Source organism: Chlorocebus sabaeus, chromosome 20 (genome assembly GCF_047675955.1).
Source record: "Chlorocebus sabaeus isolate Y175 chromosome 20, mChlSab1.0.hap1, whole genome shotgun sequence".
Classification (NCBI taxonomy): Eukaryota; Metazoa; Chordata; class Mammalia; order Primates; family Cercopithecidae; genus Chlorocebus; species Chlorocebus sabaeus.
Window position 1 is genome coordinate 94403189 of NC_132923.1, and position 19514 is coordinate 94422702.

General features: G+C 43.9%; 1 protein-coding gene across 3 annotated transcripts; it reads right to left on the reverse strand.

Annotated features, from left to right (window-relative positions):
- Nucleotides 1–317: 317 nt before the first annotated feature.
- PPIH (peptidylprolyl isomerase H) lies at nucleotides 318–18693 on the reverse strand. Of its 3 annotated transcripts, none has more exons than XM_007979150.3 (10): nucleotides 18522–18686; nucleotides 18122–18186; nucleotides 17778–17801; nucleotides 17464–17508; nucleotides 16112–16154; nucleotides 11979–12071; nucleotides 10844–10931; nucleotides 10324–10364; nucleotides 9489–9574; nucleotides 318–496 (listed from the first exon to the last, which is right to left on the reverse strand). In XM_007979150.3, exons 1-9 carry the CDS (start codon nucleotides 18585–18587, stop codon nucleotides 9506–9508), a joined length of 534 nt encoding a protein of 177 aa, XP_007977341.1. In that variant the 5' UTR covers nucleotides 18588–18686; the 3' UTR covers nucleotides 318–496; nucleotides 9489–9505. The 3 variants fall into 3 exon arrangements, with proteins under 3 accessions (XP_007977341.1, XP_007977343.1, XP_007977342.1); XM_007979152.3 differs by lacking the exon at nucleotides 318–496 and adding an exon at nucleotides 1062–1362 and having other exon boundaries at nucleotides 18522–18693; XM_007979151.3 differs by lacking the exon at nucleotides 318–496 and adding an exon at nucleotides 1062–1367 and having other exon boundaries at nucleotides 18522–18692.
- Nucleotides 18694–19514: the final 821 nt, after the last annotated feature.

A 19514-nucleotide genomic window follows, 5' to 3' on the forward strand; every position in this document is an offset into this window, starting at 1 on the left:
GATGCTCTGAGGTAAGTAGATAGGTCAAATTAGTGACCCTTTCCCCACGGACTCCATCCAGAACTAACCAAATTGATCCTGCTGGGAACATCTTTGGAATAAGTAGAGCTGTAAAGTCCTAGGGCTGTGCCTTCTTTGTCCATCAGCTTTAACCTACGAGAGTTAGGTTTGCTACGACTGCCTGCAAGTCAGAGGCATCAACTATACACAGCAAAAGCTTGGCACTGGTCCATGCTGGCCTCTGAGGAGTGCCAGTCCTCCTAGCTGAAGCTGAGTTGTGAGGACTATTTAAAAACAACACACAAACAAAACCAAAAGAAAAAAAAATACAAAAAAATTTTATTTACAGTTGAAAACTTAAAGACAATTTTGGATTCTGAATCTCTGACACTTCCATGGTCTCTTGATCAAATGGGGCAGCAGCAGGCAGGGAAGCAAACACGAGGGCCACTCCAGATTTTCTTACTCAAGACCACCACCAAGAAGAAGGGAAGGCCTACAATGGCAGAGACATGGAGGTCAATGTGGGATGGGGAGGTAAGCACCTCAGAGCAACTGGAAGGGGACATCCCATATGAGACAATGCTCCCAGCTGTTCCTTTTTTTTTTTTTTTTTTTTTTTTTTTGAGACAGAGTCCCATTCTGTTGCTCAGGCTGGAGTGCAGTGGCACCATCTCAGCTCACTGCAACCTCTGCCTCCTATGTTTAAGCAATTCTCCTACCTCAGCCTCCCGAGTAGCTGGGACTACAGGCACACGCCACCACACCCACACACCCAGCCAATTTTTGTATTTTTAGTAGAGACGGGGTCTCACCATATTGACCAAGCTGGTCTTGAACTCTCGACCTTGTGATCTGCCTGCCTTGGCTTCCCAAAGTGCTGGGATTACAGGCATGAGCCACCGTGCCCGGTCACTCCCAGCTATTCTCTGCACTCCCAATCCTCTTTTCCCAAAAGGGTAGAACAGGTCAGAGTCTCACCATAGGTCAGACCTTTGGGTCCCCAGAGCAAAGTTGGGCAGTAAATTACAAAAGAACCAGGAAGAAAGCAACTAACATTTATGGTCAAGCATACTGTCTCATTTATTTGCCCTTCACAACTCCATGCATTATATATTATCTAATTATGCAAAGGAGTACGGTCCCAAGGGGTTTCATGGCTTGACTAAAGTCACAGAATTAGACAGTGGTGGGGCTTCCTGGTCTACTTGGCTCCAAAGCCTTTGTTCTTTTTGTCAGACTCTGATGGCTCTCTGTGGAGGTCCAGAACAAAAAGTAATCCTTCTTCTTGCAGGTTTCGGTCCCAGAGGTAAGAGAAAGGGCAGTCCACACTCTCGGTTTATGGCCTTGAAGTCGAGCAAGCTATACTAAGAGAACAGGGTAAGTACACTCAGATACTATTGTCCCCCTCCTCCTGCCATTCCTCAGACATGCCACACCTTGCTCCAGTGGACAATGAATGCTGGCATTGTACTGTAGGCACAGACTGAAGTTTAATTGTGGGCCCTCAAGCAAAATGTATGAAAATGCATAAATGTACTTTGTAAGCTGCATGGTGTGCCAAGACCTAAGCTCTGTCAGACCAAGCACTATGTTAGTCAGCATGATCTCAGTCCAGGGAAAACCAGACCGACACATTTGTGATACAGTGTGTTAAATGCCACAGTGGAGAGATGAACCAAGTGCTGCGGGAGCACCCAGGTGGAAACCACTGTCTGGGCTTAGACCTGGAAGAGGAGGTGGAGGGATCAGTGACGGATTCACAACTGATGTTAGCCACAGCTGTGGGCAGGCTCCTGGGAGGTGCTGGGAGGATTTAGGAATAGTTAAAACTACATATAAACAGTATGTATTTCTATTACAAGACACATGTTCGAGGTAGAAAATTCAAGCTTAAGGCAACTGAAAAGTCTCTTTGCTATCTCTACTCTGCAGAAGTATTATCAACAGTCTGCTTTATATCACTGCAGAGATTCCTGAAAATCATTTAAAATAAACAGTAACATGCTTACATAAATTACTACATCTTGACTGTCACTTAACTTACCTTAGAAATCTTGCCAACACATCCAAATCTACCTCTTTGTTTTTATTAAGGCTGTATAGTATTCCACTGAAGAGAATGGAAACTCTATGTGTGTAAGACTTGGCTGCAATGCAAGAAGCTTTGCCTTTGTACTGGACTGGAATGGACTGGAGCCAGACATTCTCCCCTCCCCTGGCCTTTTCAGCTGGCAGAGCTTCTGCGTTTCAGGACAGGGAACAAACAGTGTCACATGCTCAGCAGGCACATAAATATTTGCTGCCAAATCTCCAGTGCTCCCCAGACCCATATTTTCATGTAAAATCTCTTTTCTCTTGCCTGGACTACTACGGCAGTGGACTCCTCACTGGCCTCCAGACTATCCTCCACAATGCTGCCAGAATCATCTTCTGAACATGAAAATTTAACTACAATATTCTGCTGAAAATCCTTCAGTGGTTCATATTGGTCTGATTCTTTTTTGGAGGGTCAGTGCCCCTTTTGAGAATCTCAGGAACACAATGGACTCCTTCCCCAGAGGGGAAAAATTACTTCATGCCTGAAAGTCAGCCCCTGCCCTCAGAATAACATACGAACTGCTAAGCTTGGCACTAGCTTTCACTACTGGCCCTGGCCTCTCTCCAACCTTCTTACCATTTGCTTTTCATATTTTCCTGCTTCAGTCATATTAAATTATTTGCAGCTTCCTCTACACTTCCTGCTGTTTGCTGCCTTTGTGACTTTGCATAGGCTGTTCCCTCTGCCTGGAATGCCCTGCCCAGTTTTAGCCACCTAACAAGTTATATTCTTTCTTTACTAAACTGAAGCATCATCTCTTCTGTAGTCTACCCAACCACTCCGGGAAGATCCGGGCATGTATCTAAAACCTCCAATACAGGGCTTTATTGTACTGCAATTGTCAGTTCTCCCAAGAGACTGAGTTCCTTGAAGGAAGGAACTGGACTTTTCAAATCTGTAGCTTCGTATGCAGCATGGGACCTATCTTAATTCATCAGCGCTTAGTTGTGCAATGAATAGAGCCCAACTGCTACCAACACATCTTCCCTCATCTTCCCCCCGGGAATCTCGCATCTACAGGTAATTCCAGAATGAAAGACGGTGTTTCCTAAACCTTAGTCATTCAGATAGCACCTTCACAACTGTTACAATATCTATCATCTACAGGTACAATTTACTTTTTAAGCTAATCACTATTCGAACTTCAATATGGCCTACTGTAAGCTGTAATAACTGTAAAATTATGTATTGTGCTAATTCTATATTTTTTCCTAAGAAAAGACAGTCATCCCAGCACTAACTAAAGTAGTGTTTCCCACACTCCTCTATTAAGAAGCACGTGAGATACTTGGTACAAACATAACATCCTGAGTCCCACTCCAAAGCCACATCAAACACTCCAGGGAAGGGATCTGGGAATTCGTAGGTTTAACAAGTGCCCCAAAATGATTATTATCTGTTGGAGAATCTAGGCAACAATGAATTAATGAAAGCTCTCCACCACTTGGTACTGGTACCAGGTTTGAGGATCACAGGGAAGGGGGGTGGCATATCAGACTAGCAGAGTTGCCAGAACTCAGGCTTTCACAAGAGAGGTGCCACCCTCTCCCATGTAGATGTAAGTAGCAAAGAACCCATTCAGACTACAGTAGAATCCTGAGGGCAGAGGTTCATTTATGCTACACATATCCAAATTCATTATAAAAAGTTTCCCAAGGGCTGGGCACAGTGGTTCATGCCTGTAATTCCAACATTTTCGGAGGCTGAGGTGGGAAGATCGCTTGAGGCCAGGAGTTTGAGACCAGCCTGGACAACATGGTGAGACCCCATCTCTAAAAAGTTAGCTGGGTGTCGTGGTGCACGCCTATAATCCAAGCTACTAAGGAGGCTGAGGTGGGAGGATCACTTGAGCCAGGGAGGTCGAGGCTGCAGTGAGCTGTGACTGTGCCACTGCACTCCAGCCTGGGTGACAGAGTAAGACCCTGTCTAAAAAAAAAAAAAAAAAAAAAAATCTCCCAGAACTCAGAGATAAAACCAAGGTTTCTGTACCTAAAGTTGTACAGACCAGGCATGGTGGCTCATGCCTGTAATCCCAGCACTTTGGGAAGTCAAAGGCAGGCAGATCACATGAGGTCAGGAGTTTGAGACGAACCTGGCTAACATGATGAAACCCTGTCTCTACTAAAACACAAAAAAATTAGCCAGGCATGGTGGTGCATGCCTGTAATCCCAGCTATTCAGGAAGCTGAGGCATGAGAATCGTTTGAACCTGGGAGGCAGAGGTTGCAGTGAGCTGAGACTGTGTCACTGTACTCCAGCCTGGTCGACAGAGTGAGGTTCTGTCTTAAAAAAACAAAAAAAAAGTTTTACACAAAACTTCATTTTCACTAAAACCAAAGTCAGAACCTAGGAAGGCAAAACACAAAGGTTCTGGAAAGAAGTGCTCCACAGGGAGGTAGAATTGATCAAGTGACCTGTCTTCTATCTCCTTCCTAGCTGTTTCACTGCATATGCCCAGTGCCTGGGCACAAGGCCTCAAATGCAGGATTAAGTGATACCTTGATGTGAATGCCATGGATTCCTGCTGGACTAGTGCCACCAAGAGATTACTTCCTTTTGGTCTTTTTCTTTGGAATATGGCAAGTTCCCAATTAAAAGATAGACTCTTATTCCCCATTGCCTTGCCTCTCAAAGTCTGCATCAGCATCACCTGAGAGCTGATTAGAAATGCAAAATCTCAGTTCCTATTCAAACCCACTGAGTCAGAACCACTATTTTATAACAAATCTCCTGGAGATCCATATGCACATTAAAGTATAAGAAGTACTGCCCAATAGGGCTTAAAAATACCACTTCCCTTCCCTCCAGACCCCTGCTCCCTGGGAAATTCATCTCCTCTTTCATTAATTTTTCCCAAATCACATTATTCAGAAACCCAAAATGGGGCACCCATCTGTGGAACCCCTTTACATTAGACTGCCCCCAGATTTCCTAACACTTTAAAACCTATGATAGGGATTTTTGGTAAAGTGAAATGCGATAATTCAAGTAAAGTTCTTAGCTCTTTATCTGGGCACAGGAAGAATTCAATCAAGGATAACTGTTTTAATTATAGTGTCCTTAAGTATTAGCTATGAGATTCAGTTCTGAGCAAGCCAGGGCGAATAAACTGAGAGGCTTACGTTTAAAAGAGCTCACTGTCCAGTACAGTAGCCACTAGCCACAATTGACTCTTTACATTTATTATTATTATTTTTTACTTATTTATTTTTGAGACAGGGTCTCGCTCTGTTGCCCAGGCTAGAGTGCAGTTGCACAATCTTGGCTTACTGCAACCTCTGCCTCTCGGGTTCAAGAGATTCTAGTACCTTCGCCTCTGGAGTAGCTGGGGCTACAGGCGTGCGTCACCATGCCCGGCTAATTTTTGTATTTTTAGTAGAGACGGGTTTTACCATGTCGGTGAGGCTGGTCTCAAACTCCTGGCCTCAAGCAATCCATCTGCCTCGGCCTTCCAAAGTGCTGGGATTATAGGTGTGAGCCACCACATCCAGCCTAATTTAAATTTAATAAATTATAGCCTAGTTCTGTCAATAAAAAAAAATAGGCTGGGAGGCCAAGATGGGCGGATTACCTGAGCTCAGGAGTTCAAGACCAGCATGGCTAACAGGGTGAAACCCCATCTTTACCAAAAATACAAAAAATAGCCGGGCATGGCAGTATGCACCTGTAATCCCAGCTACTCAGGAGGCTGAGGCAGGAGAATTGCTTGAACCCAGGAGGTAGAGGTTGCAGTGAGCCAAGATGGTGCCATTGCACTCCAGCCTGGGCGACAGAGCAAGACTCCATCTCAAAAAAAACAAAAATAAATAAATAAAAATAAAAAATAAAAAAATAAAAAGTTAATGGTGTAGTCCCTCAGTTGCACCAACCACATTTCAAGTGCTCCGTTGTCACATGGGGCTGGTAGCAACCATACTGGACCTCCCAGATCTAGAACCTTTCCATCATCACAGCCTATGGACAGTCCTGGTCTAGAGGGCCTGTGGAATGTACAGCGGCCACCTGAGGAATGCGTTCTGCTTGGGTTGCAGGCTGAGAAGAAGGGCTTTCTTAAAGGCAAAAGTTCATATAACTTTTGCTAACAGTGGGGGATGGGGGGAGGGTTGATGATCCCCACCCTCAGAAATAAAACCACAACAAGGACTTCCAGTAACTTTATGTAAAAGACTCAGACAGATACAGAAAAGAGGCCCCAACATAAAGAATTTCTAAACTTTATTCTTTTTGTTATCGTCTGTCCTCTGGTAGTGATCAGTGGTCAGTCTTTGGAAAGAAAGGACCTATGAACTCAACTTTAGTTATAGCAAAGAAATGAGCAGGAGAGGGAGGGAATGGCCAGCAGCCATTGAAGAGGGAGAGCACGCTGGGCCCAAGGGGCACCCAGTATTGGCAGAAAGGAAAGCTCAGGGTGTCAAGTGAGCCTGAGAAGGGATCATCTGGCTGAACAAGAGAGGTCCACATGCAGCTCTCAGCACACACTTGTGCATTCCAGCCTCAGCATTTGCTCACACCAGTTCCCCGCCTAAAATGCCTGACATTCTCCCTCTCTACTTAACTCATGTAATAAATTTTTACTGAATGCCTGTAAGTGCCAGATATTCTGAGCAGAGTTGGTCACAGATAAAGGTGTGTTGTAGAGTCATTAAAATGGTCAAGTATTTGACTGGATCTCCATTTGGAAAAAAAAAGAAGAAAAAGTCCTATCTTAACACTATACAGAAAAATTAATTATAAGATGATTTTATAAATATACAAATAAGACTATAAAAATACTAGAAAAATGATCTTAGTTCCACCATATAAAAATAAATACTAGAAAAAACACAGAAAACATTGTGATCTGAGGTAGTAAAGACCGTCTTAAATCAGACAAAACCAAAAAGCAGTGAAAGACTGATAATTTGGACTTCATCAAAATTTAGAACTTCTCTTTAACAAAGAATATCACCAAACTTAAGCAACATAATACTAATTTTTTTCTTAAAATATATTCTGAAGAAAACAATTACAACATATAAAATTAAGAACTAATGCTCAGCTGGGGGCAGTGGTTCACGCCTGTAATCCTAGCACCTTAGGAGGCCAAGGTGGGCAGACCACTTGAGGTCAGGAGTTCTGGACCAGCCTGGCCAACATGGTGAAACCCCATCTCTACCAAGAAATATAAAAATTAGCTGGGCATGGTGGCACGCACCTGTAGTCCTAGCTACTTATAGCTATTGTATAAGGTAATCTTATACAATATTTTAAATACTTTTGTGCATGAAACAAATTTTTGACTATGATCCATCACATGAGGTCAGGTGTGGAATTTTCCACTTCTAATGTCATGTTAGTGCTCAAAAAGTTTCATATTTTGGAGCATTTGGGATTTCGGATTAGGGATGCTCAGGCTGCAGTTTTGGTTTTTCTTTTTCTTTTTTTTTTGAGATGGGATCTCACTCTGTCACCCAGGCTGGAGTACAGTGGCGTGCCATCATAGCTCACTGCAGCCTCAAACTCCTGGGCTCAAGTAATCCTCCCACCTCAGCCTCCTGAGTAGTTAGGACTACAGGCTTGCACCACCACACCTGGCTAATTTTTTTTTTTTTTTGGAAAGACGGGATCTCATCAAGTTGCCCAGGCAGGTCTTGAGCTCGAGCTATCTGCCCTCCTTGGCCTCCCAAAGTGCTGGGATTACAGGAGTGAGCCACCGTGCTGGGCTGTTTTCATTTTTTAATACAAGGTGGTTTTACATGAACTAAGAAGGAAAAGTTTTCAAGACATAATTTCCTAGAACATTTAAAATATAGTATGATTTCATTTGGGAAAAAGAAAACCTCCCAAAATTAGATGGGCAAGGCAAAGGCCCTGATGGACACACATCAAACTGATAAGGAAGTGACCTCTGGAAAGGAGTGGAATTGGGGGTGGGTGTTGTCAAACAGAAAGCCCCTAAGAGGGGCTTTCACTTTATCTGTTTGGTGTGAAAGTTTTCACAATGAGAGTGTAATGTGTTACTTGTGTAAACCAAATGAAATGAAATATGGGAAGCTTGATTGGATCACCTTTTTTTAAGCTACAAAAGTTACTTCTGGGACAACTGGGGAGGTTTGAAAATGTACTATATGTTAGATAATATTGTGGTTACATAGGATATTCTTATTTTTAGGAGTTCCTCGCTGAAATACTTAGGGGTAAAGTGTCAAGAAGTCTGCAACTTTCAAATGGGAAAGAAAAGAAGAAAGGGTAAAGGAAGGAAGATGGGAAGGAAGGATGAAAAATAGGAAGGGGGGGGAGGGATTGCATTGGGAGTTATACCTGATGTAAATGACGAGTTGATGGGTGCAGCACACCAACATGGCACAAGTATACATATGTAACAAACCTGCACGTTGTGCACATGTACCCTACAACTTAAAGTATAATAATAATAAATAAATTAAAAAAAAAAAAAAAGAAAAATAGGAAGGGAAGGATGGAGGGAGGGAAGAGGAGCAGGATGGAGGAGGAGAGGCAATGGAAATGGATGAGGAGGCAAGAAGGGAAAGAAAAAAACAAATGTCAAGGCAAAGAAATAAAACAAGAATGTTAATCACTGGTGAATCTAAGTGAAGATATATGGGTGTTCAAGGTATTCTTCTAACTTTTTTGCAGGTTTGAAATTAAAAAAAAGAAAAACATTACTACCCCTCACCTGGCTGGAAGTGATGGATTTCCCCCTTGTACTCTTCTCACACTTGGCAGTGTCACTCATATTACTAGTGATGACCTCTGAGAATGTCTTACTTTCCATGAGCTCCTGAAAGGAGACACCTTTCAATTCTTTGCCCCGCTCTCTGCAGCGAGCATGCTGCCCAGCGCAGAGCAGGCAGTGGCAAATACCGGTAAGAAATGAGTCCATGTAGGCTGGAAGATGCAAGGCATTCACCTGCGAGGCCGGCAAATACGAAGTCAAGGCCTGGAATTGCAGTATCAGTTCTGATGAGGTGCATGACGGGCGTGTCTCCTGGCTCCTTGGCCTGGTCCCAGCAGAGAGTTACTCAGGCCTGGAGCCAGGTCTTTCTAGGGGGACTACTGAATGGAACTGTAGTCTGAAAGTGCTGTTACAAACTGCCTGAGTAGTTTTCAGATTGATACTTTGTACATTACAAAGTGATAGAAAAGTACAGTGCTCCTACAACCCTTTCTCTTTTGATTTTTACAGTGACTCTGAGAGATACCTATTACAGTATTTCCATTTGACAGATGAGGACACATGCTCAGAGAAGGAAAGTGACTACTCCAAGGTCACACACAGAGGAACTGGGCTCAATCTCATGTCTTCAAGACTAAAGATCTTTCCACTAGACCATGCTGTCTTCTTTGAGGTCTGACTCCTAACCTAATAGCAGAAAGACACACTTACCTGATTCAGTCTTTGGACTACATCTCCCCACACTGTGAGATCACCACAGGCAGCTTGGGCTTATTGTTGGGGCCTGTGGGAACATTCTAGGAAAAAAAGCACAATGGACATTCATCCACTCAGGCACTTCCTCATTCCCTTATCAAACTTTTACTGATGCCTGCCAGCCCCTGTGCTAAGGGCTCAGCACTCAGAAACAGTCCATGTCCTGGCAGACAGGTATCAAAGAGAAAATGCAAAACACTTAGAAAACATCAAACCTATGATAATATAACAAAAAGTTATGAGAGAGTTGGATAAGGGGTAGACGGGTAACTAAATTGCTGCTTAAAGAGGTCAGGGAAGGATTCACAAAAGAGGGTTATTTGAACTGTGCCTAGAAGGATGAATGGGATTCCACCAGGAGGGAAGGAAAGAAGAGCATTCCAGCTACAGGAAACAGTGTGAACAAAGGCTCAGGAGCAGGAAAGAGCAAGGGGCAGGGATGTGTATGGCAGATTTAGGGAAGAGCTAGTAGCCTGATGTGACTGGAACATGAAAGAGGCAGTGGCAGGAGAAGGGGCCATGGAGAAGTAGACAGGGACTAATCATGAAGGACCTTGAACGCAATGCTGAGGAGTAGAATTTTATCAAGTAGGCAACAGGGTCGTCAGGGGCCAAACCTCAGTGTTGACCAGACAGGCTAACTTAGGTGGTCTCTCCTCCCTTTTCCTGAAGCAATGAAGACTGGGCCTAACAAACTGGAGCTCATTCCCCCTTCTCTAGCTCCTGGACGCTAGTCAGACAGTACCAGACCAGAATGGGAGAGAAAGAGAAAAATCAAAGCAGTACTTACCTCAATCTTTCTCATCACTAGAAGTCCATCGATGATTTTTCCTGTAGGAAGAGTGTGAGCTGGACTTTATTCTTGTTTACATAGCGTTTTCCAGCTTCCAAAGCCCATTCTTAGCTATTATGTCATTAGATTCTCTTACTAACTTTAGGAAATTAAGATGCAGTAGAGGTGAAATGACTTGCTCAAGGTCACAGGTAATAAGTAGAGTTAGGGCTCACACTTATATCTGAGTGACTGCAAAGTCTCACCATATCATGCTGCCTGTATGGCATTTCTTTGGTGCTAGCTACTGGGTTTTCCCCCTGAGTGGTTCCATACTATATCAAATGGCCCTTTTGTCCTTCCCTCTAGTTCTCTAGCCAAACATGTTCCCCACCTCCCCACCATTTCTGTTTTCTCTGTTACCACCTAAGCAGTTATCCAAGTTGAGCATTCTTGGTAAGAGTCTGAGAACTAACTCCTCTGGAGGTTCCATCCGCGGTGAATGGGGCCTGGACCATGGGACATGAGTAGGACTTACCAAACACCACATGCTTCCCATCCAGCCAATCGCACTTAGAGCAGGTGATAAAGAACTGACAGCCATTTGTACTCGGACCACTGTTTGCCTGATGGAAACCAAATATACCTGCAGTAAGTTTCCTTGGCCATGTTACCTGATGGGTAAGATTCTCAAAAGAGCTTGTAACCCTAATCCCTCCATGTTTTTTTCAGTAAATCTAACTTAGCACCTATTAGGAGCCAGGGCCTAAGCTAGGATCCAAGGATACAGAGATGAACAGGATATGGCTTACTGCGGACTCAAATTCCTGGGCTCAAGCAATCCTCCCACCTCAGCCTCCCTAGTAGGTGGGACTCCAGGTGTGTGTCACCATACCTGGCTAATTTTTTTTTTCTTTTTTTAGTAGAGACTTAAGTTTCACTATGTTGCCCATACTGGTTTCAAACTCCTGACCTCAACCTCAAGCAATCCTCTTGCCTTGGCCTCCCAAAGTGCTGGGATTACAGGTGTGAGCCACTACGCCCAGCTATGAATATGTCTTGAAAGCACAGCTTTTTACATTCTGAGCAGTAGGGCTGAATGCCTAGACACAAACCCTGGTTCATATTTTAGTTCCCCAGCCTGCCAGCCTGCTAGAGGGTCTTACCTACTGGTTTTCTTTTCTTTCTTTTCTTTTTTTTAAGACGGAGTTTCGCTGTTGTTGCCCAGGCTGGAGTGCAGTGGCGCGATCTTGGCTCACTGCAATCTCCCCTTCCTGGGTTCAAGCGATTCTCCTGCCTCAGCCTCCTGAGTAGCTGGGATTACAGGCACCCACCACCACACCTGGCTAATTTTCTGTATTTTTAGTAGAGATGGGTTTCACCATGTTCGCCAGGCTGGTCTCGAACTCCTGACCTCAGGTTATCCACCCGCCTCAGCCTCCCAAAGTGCTAGGATTACAGGCGTGATACAGGCTCACACCTGTAATCCACCATGTACCTACCAGTTTTCTCAATCAATCCAGACTGAGAAAAGAGGTGGTAAAGGTGAGTCCTGGGGCAAGCAAGAGAAAGAAAGCATTTGCTTTCATCATGCCAAAACACAGCATTGGGCCTCAAGAGGGGCCCAGAAACCAGTTGGCTGTAACGCAAAACCTTGATTGGACCTCACTTACCATGGAAAGCAGGCCTGGAGCTGAGTGTCTAAGTTTAAAATTTTCATCTGCAAATGGCCCCCGGTAAATACTGGCAACTCCAGTACCATCTCCCTGAGCAGACAGAAGGGAAATATTAGTGACTTGGAGTGTTGGGTCCCTGGAAACCAGAGGAAGAACACTGTGGCACCTAAAGCCTGACATCTTTAAAGTCTGCTCTTACTTTTGTTGGTCATCTTGGAAGCTGCACCTATTTGACCCCACCCTGCCATCAGAGCAAGCCTTATACAAGGTACCTACAGCCCACAAAAACTGGCTGGAGCATTTTATAGACTGGATAAAACAGGTCACAGCTGGGCCCCTAGAAAGATCAATTAAGATGCAGACAAAGTAGGGAACAGCAACAAGGTGATCACATACTCAATCGTTGCCATTCCTGAAGACTGTCATGCCTGCAGTCATATAAAAGTACCCACTTAAGTGACTACCACCCCATTCCCCCAAACTATCTAAGAGGGTGGGTGAGCTCTTGGCAGTCTGTATGTACAACATGATACCACCCTCCTGATCATAGTTGATTGATCCAGGGGAGGATGCCTAACTCACACTGGGCCAACTAGAGTTCCTTCTCCGGGAATCTGGAGGTGGGATAGATGCTGTCTTTGAGGCTAAATTTGAATCATGTAAACCTGGAAGCTAGATGTGACTACCATTTGCAAGGTGGGCTAGAGAACAGAAAGAGAACACAACACAGATGTGTAGCAAGCACTAGAGAAACAGATAAAGAACTGCCTTGGTTCTCTATGGTTCTAGTTCCTAGTTCTATTTCTTCCTTTAGTTCCATGAAACACTCCCTTTATTATAAACTTCCAATTTCTGCTTAAACTAGCTTTATTTGCATTATCTCTTTGCTCTTCCAGCAACCTTGAGGAATAAGCATTATCACCTTCCCCATTTTTTGTGTGAGGAAACTAAAGTCTGGGTAATAACACAATTTGACCAAGGCCATATTTGCAGTGCCTTAAATAGAATCCCTGAGTTTTAAAGGCAATATTGAGGACTGCCAAAAAGATCAAGCTCTCCTCGCCAGTTAGTAAAGAGAAAGAGTGTATGGGAGAAAGGGAAAACACTGACCTGGTGTAGAATCAATAGTGAGTGAAGAGAAAGGGTGCATGGGAGAAAGGGAAAACACTGACCTGGTGTAGAATCAAGGGTCCCTTTTTGGGACAAGGACTATCATTAATATAAGCCAGCGAATACAGAAAAACTGTCCAAATTCAAACCTTTATTTGGCTAAATATTAGCAAATAAAATCAAGTCTGTATATTAGAAAGGCCTGGCCTGGCGCGGTGGCTCACACCTATAATCCCATCACTTTGGGAGGCTGAGATGGGTGGATCACCTGAGGTCAGGAGTTTGAGACCAGCCTGGCCAACATGGTGAGACCCTATCTCTATTAAAAATACGAAAATTAGTCATGTGCGGTGGCGGCGCCTGCAATCCCAGCTACTCGGGAGGCGGAGGCACGAGAATCACTCAAACCCACCCGGGAGGTGGAGGTTACAGTGAGCCAAGATTGAACCACTGCACTCCAGCCTGGGCGACAGAGCGAGACTCCATCTCAAAAAAAAAAAAAAAAAAAAAAAGGCCTGGATTTGGGTTCCTGATCTATCACTTAGAGCTGGGAAAGTCACTTCCTATCTGTGAGCCTCAATTTCCTCATCTATCAAGTGAGGGGGAAATTACCTACTCTTTACAGTTACCATGAAGATTCAATTAGATAGTGTCTGTAAAAAGCACTTTGCAAACAATACAGCACTATATAAATAATCAAATAAGCTATTATGTCATTAACTAACTCCACATACTTATTAATACAGAAGGAAGAGAGAAAACAAGTTCATCTCCAATTTCCCAGTGAACCTCAGGGACACATCAGTTACTACCATTCTCCGTAATCACGTTATCTATACTTCTCCAGAAACAATAGGCTAAATTACAAAATTAATAATTTGGAGCAAACAATAGAAAACAACCAATCTTCCAACTATAGTGAATTGATCAAATAACTTGTCATTCATAATGAAATATTAGGTGGCTATTAGAAAGTATGTTTTAGAAGACATAATGACAAGGGAAAGTATGGACAATTATTAAGTACAAAAAAAGTAAAACATACAGATTATTTTAAGTCTGTTAAAAATTATATAAACACACATATACATACTAAGGTAAGGCTGACAACTGTAAACCAAAATGCCAATAGTATATTGTGAGGTGAGATTGAGGGTGATTCATCTGGTGATTTATTTTCTTCTTTGCACTTTTCTTTTACAAACAAAATAATAAATACTATTAAAACCAAAAATAAATGAACAAAACAAATATTCTTGGTCCAACTTTGGAAGGTCTCAAATTCTGATTTTTCTGGCGCTTGCTCATTCCATTTTGCCTTCCCCAAGGAAGGTTCTAAGCAAGCTTTTTTTTTTTTTTTCCTTTAGACAAGGTCTCACTCTGTCCTCCAGGCTGGAGTGCAGTGGCATGAACATGGCTCACTGCAGCCTTGAATTGACCTGGGCTCAAGGGATCCTCCTACCTCAGCCTCCCAAGTACCTGGGACTACAGGCGCACACCACCAAAAATAAGAAAATCAAAAATAATTTTTTTATTTTTGTAGAGACAGGGTCTTACTATGTTGCCAGGCTGGTCTCAAACTCCTGGGATCAAGCAATCCTCCCAGCATCCCAAAGTACTGGGATTACAGATGTGAGCCCTGCCACCAATTGCTTTTAACTCACCCTTCAGAATGAGCAACTATTGTCTAACCCCAGAGTTATCAACAAGTGATCAGATGTGCCTGGGGCAAAGACTAGTAAAAAGCTATTCCTCTCCTTGGGCAACAGGGGAGCCTAGGGGAAAAGAAAGGAAAGAAGGCAGAGAGGATAGCTTCTCCGCCCTTCTTACCAGCTAACAAACCCCACTACCATTATTTGTTTCCAGGGGTTGCAAACAAATGCCTACAGGAGCAGGCAACCTAAATAAGGGAAACAGTTGTGGAGACTGGTGAAATGGCAAAGATATGCCATGTCCAGAGGGACCAGTTCCTTTATTCCAACCAATTGTCACTGTCACTGCCACTGTGAGAAATGCAGGCCCAGCGTACTTCCACCTTCCATTTTTTAAAGAGAAAACAAAACTAGGATTTTTTTTTGTGCCATTTCACAGTTATACAACACCATGCAGATGAAACAAAACATAGGTAAAAGCATAAATCAGCCTAAAACCTGCCACTCTGCAACCCTATATTGCATAGGAAAGGAAAGAGGTCTTAAAAACTCATGAGAGCTGGACTAAATAAACATATAAAAGAGAACAAATGTCTCCCAGATCCAAGAAAATAGCAACACAACTAACCAAATGATATTAATAAGAGTAAAGAAAGACCATACACAGAAGTGGGTAGGTAAGGACGAAAGCAGGTTTAAGAAAGAAAAACTGTAGTTTATCCCACACCCTCCAAGGTTGGGGTGGGGTGGGAGGCTTCATATGGGGGACAAAAACAGTCTACTTACAAGAAAGTTATGGTTAGCAAAAAAGAACTATTTCACTGGGCCCTCCCAGTGCATAGAGCAAAATTCCTCCAGAACTATCTATCTATCTCGCTGTGATTCCTTGCCCACAAATCAACTTCTTATGAAAAACTCAGCTTTCCAGGCACTGTGACACCAGAAGTAAAAGAGAAAAGGAGACAGGCATTTAGTCCACTAGAAGGAGATTTACCTCCATTCAGAAAAAAACAAAAACAAAAACAAACCACAGCTGATTTCTGACTAAGTTTCATATGACTAATTAGTGTGAACCTATCATAGATCATCTACAGGGTATTCTTAAAAAGTCCAATTTCTGGCTCAAAAAGGCTGAGATTTGGACCATGGAAGTTAATGCCTCAATCAAAGTGCTAAAGTCTGTTATCTACAGTCAGTTGTACCTAGCCACTTTCAAGAACTTCCCCATCACCATTCTCTCCAACACCCCCATCAAACCTGGCTATTGTTCTCAAGCCTTAAGACTGGGTCTCTGTAGTAAAAACAGCAATTGCAACAATAATAAAAACTAAAACTACAGGTCTTTGATAGAAAAGGAATAGTACTTACATTAACAAAATCTCCACCCTGAATCATGAAATCCTTTATGACCCTGAAACAGAGAGCAAAGAATACTGAGAGAAGATTTTATGGAGACTTTGTTATTATTGTATTAGATTAACATTGATTTCAAAATACACTATCACTTTGGCTATTATAAAATCACCATTCTTAGCTGGGTGCGGTGACTCACGCCTGTAATCCCAGCAGTTTGGGAGGCCGAGGCAGGCAGATCACATGAGGACAGGAGTTTGAGGCCAGCCTGGCCAACATGGCAAAACCCCATCTCTACTAAAAATACAAAAATTAGCCAGGCGTGGTGGCACATGCCTGTATTCCCGGCTACTTGGGAGGCTGAGACAAAAGAATTGCTTGAACCCAGAAGGCGGAGGTTGCAGTGAGCCAAGATCATGCCACTGCACTCTAGCCTGGGTGACAGAGCGGGACTCTGTCTCAAAAAAAACCCAAAAAACAAAAAACAAAACAACAAAAAAAGATTATTCTTTTCCTGGAATGGTTAAGCTGAAAGGATAATTAACCATAAAAATGGATTTTAATTATAAATTAGGGCATGTTAGAGTTGATCAAGTGCATGATCTGGTACCTGAACAGTAACAAGAAGGGGCTGAAAGCCTGCAGGAAGAATGACCACATTACTTGCCAAAGCAAAAGGCAGATCAAGGATTTGATGTAAATTTGGGGGAAAGAACTACAGAGAATTTATGTGAAAGGTACTGCTACACATGTAAGGACTTAACAATTGTTAGCTATTACCCCTAGGGAGGGTCCTTAACCTTTCTTATCCTCAGTTTCCTCCTCTGTAGAATGCAGATCACACATACCACTTCACAGGAGTCTTACTGGGGATTAGAGACTCACAGCTCTAAAGCTGTGATATAATTATGTGCTAACATTGTTACTAACCACAGTGAGGCCATGGGAAAGATTCTATATTGAAATGAGACTAAGTGTTGCCATACTCCACTCCCCAGGAAATATGATTATCCTTGGACAATCATATATGATCATTTTAGGAATTAGTTATAAATAGCAACCAGCAGGATATATTATATGCACTTTAGGATTACAAGTGTACTTCTTTAAAAATCTGCATTTGCACAAACAAGTGCATGAAAAAGACAGGATATTGTAAAGATGAGTAGTTTCTGTTTTAAAGACATAAGAAGTGGGGGAGTATAAGTAGAGTTAGAATATTTAATAAATCTTCAGTTATTGAGTCCACAAAAACATTTCTTCTCAAGAAATGTAAGAATTACCTCTGGTTTTATTTTCCTCTAAAGAGGCTAATCCCCCAGGAAATATTTCTGAAAGACTCTAGGATGGCTTGCCAAAAGCCTTACCTGTGGAAAGTGCTTCCTTTGTATCCTATTGGAACCCCATCTTTTCTATAACAAAAAGAAAGAGACTTGGAGTGATAGCAGGTAGCACAAGGCCTTTCCAGTTTACCATGCACTGGAGCCAAAAGGACTCTCCTAAAGATGGTTGACAGACATAAAGAAGGCAAATAAACTAGGGACAGACCCTTGGGGCATTACCTTCTATCACTGTCACCAGCAATCATTCAAGGCCAGCAGGTGGTTCACCGATACCCTCACCGCAGCCCCAGAACACCCCTCTGGAGCAGGCAAAGAAGTCAAACACATCTGAAACTGACCTGAATTCTCCGGTGCAGAACTGCCTGAAAGGGACAAAAAGTGAACGATTCAATCACTATGACATCACAGTCGTGACCGCCTCTAAAGACGGGAAAGAATAAACAATGGAGCCAGCAAGTCCACCAATCGGCCAGCCAGACGTCCAAACACGGAGACATACAGACTAACAACGTAAATTAACACGGGAACACAATCCAAACGGCAACCAGACAGAGCAATGCACGGAGGAATCAGGTCTCAAGAGCAGTGAGCGGACGGACAGAGGTAGACAGGCTATTCAGGCGGCTGACTAGAGCCCGACTTCTGCCTCAGCTAATCCAGCGGAACTGGAGCACGTCCTTACCTAAAGTTCTCGGCCGTCTTAGGCACAACGTCTGCAAAGAGCTCGATCTTCATGCGACCAACTTCCTGCAATCAGCGGGAGACTGTCAGAAGGCCCAGTCCAAGACCATGAGGGCTTCACGGAGCTGGGGGCAGGATGGGCTGACCCACCACCCTGCCGCTCGGTATCACCCACCTCCGCCTCCCTGGTCTAACCGCCCAGTTCCTCCAGAAGCGGGGCGCTAGGATTGGGGAGACTTCTCCTCCTCATTTCTCCCCGCCCTGCAGGTCGGTAGGTTCGGGTGCAATTTCGCTTTCTGGCTGGCTTCCCGAGTCCGCGCTCTCTGGGTGAGTTCTGCCTGCCTAGCTAGCCTCGAGCAGTTTCCCTTCGGCGCAGGTGTGGGTAGCGTCCTAGATCTCACCTGACCGCCAATGCTGACATCAAAGAACACCACGGGGTTAACAGGACTTGAATTTGCCACCGCCATGGCTCCGACCCGGAAGCAGAAGTCGGGAGCGTGGGATTCCGGCGAACCTAAAGCCCTGTCCGCGGGTTTCGTCCGGGGAGCAGGCGCGGTGGACGCCGAGAGAGACCGGGCCCCGCCCCCGGAAGCTGTCGCCCCGTGCGGTGTGTGCTGAGGCTGCTGGGGTCTAGCTGGGAGACTCTCCCTGAGACGGGGGACGCGGGAGTGAGGAGGAGGAAAGCCTGGACATCTTTTTGGTTAAGATCGATGGTCACCCCACTCACGTGGCTGTACTAAGGGCAGTACAAGTTGATCTTGCTCTAGCTAGGGCTTTTGGACTAGGCAGTCGCCAGGGTCCTCCTTATCGGCTCTTGCAACCAAGCCCTCTACACCGCCACACGTGCTGTGTCTGTCTTCTGCCCGCTAGTCTGTGAACACCGTGAAGGCAGGAACTCTGGTTTGTTCATCCTCAGCGTTTAGAACAGCTTGGCACGTAAAGGCTTGCTAAGTAAATATTTGTCCCTTCCTCTAAGTCAGGACAATAGATTATGTTTCCGTTCTGCCACAAGCTCCCAGTTTGGTCATTTCCAATTCGTTTCCCACAGAGTAACTAGAGTTTTTTATTTTTTATTTTTAAAATACCTCTTGTGATTCCTATTTATTTTTAAAATAACTCCTGGCTTCCTATATTTAGAATAAAATCCAATTCTGTACATAGGAAGCCCTCCAGTGCATTTATCTGGCTATCACCTACCTGACCTCATCTTGAACCACTTGCCCTTAGTTACTGTGCTCTGACCTGTCTGTTCCTCCAGGTCACTGAGATCCCTCCTTTCTTTAAGGCCTTGGAATAGCTGTTTCTTCTGTCTGAAATATTCCTTCCAGATCTTAATGTGCGTTGGCGGGGGGGGATGGTGGGGTTTGGTTGGGGTATGTGTGTGGGAAGTAATG

What these genes read in the sequence shown, in the direction of transcription:
- PPIH (XM_007979150.3), bottom strand. Translation starts at nt 18,587, where the DNA reads ATGGCGGTGGCAAATTCAAGTCCTGTTAACCCCGTGGTGTTCTTTGAT. An exon ending in TTCTGCACCGGAGAATTCAG is followed by an intron (nt 17,509 to 17,777) that starts GTCAGTTTCAGA and finishes TTTTTGTTATAG; the next exon opens with AAAAGATGGGGTTCCAATAG. An exon ending in TAGTGATGAGAAAGATTGAG is followed by an intron (nt 9,575 to 10,323) that starts GTAAGTACTGCT and finishes TTTTTTTCCTAG; the next exon opens with AATGTTCCCACAGGCCCCAA.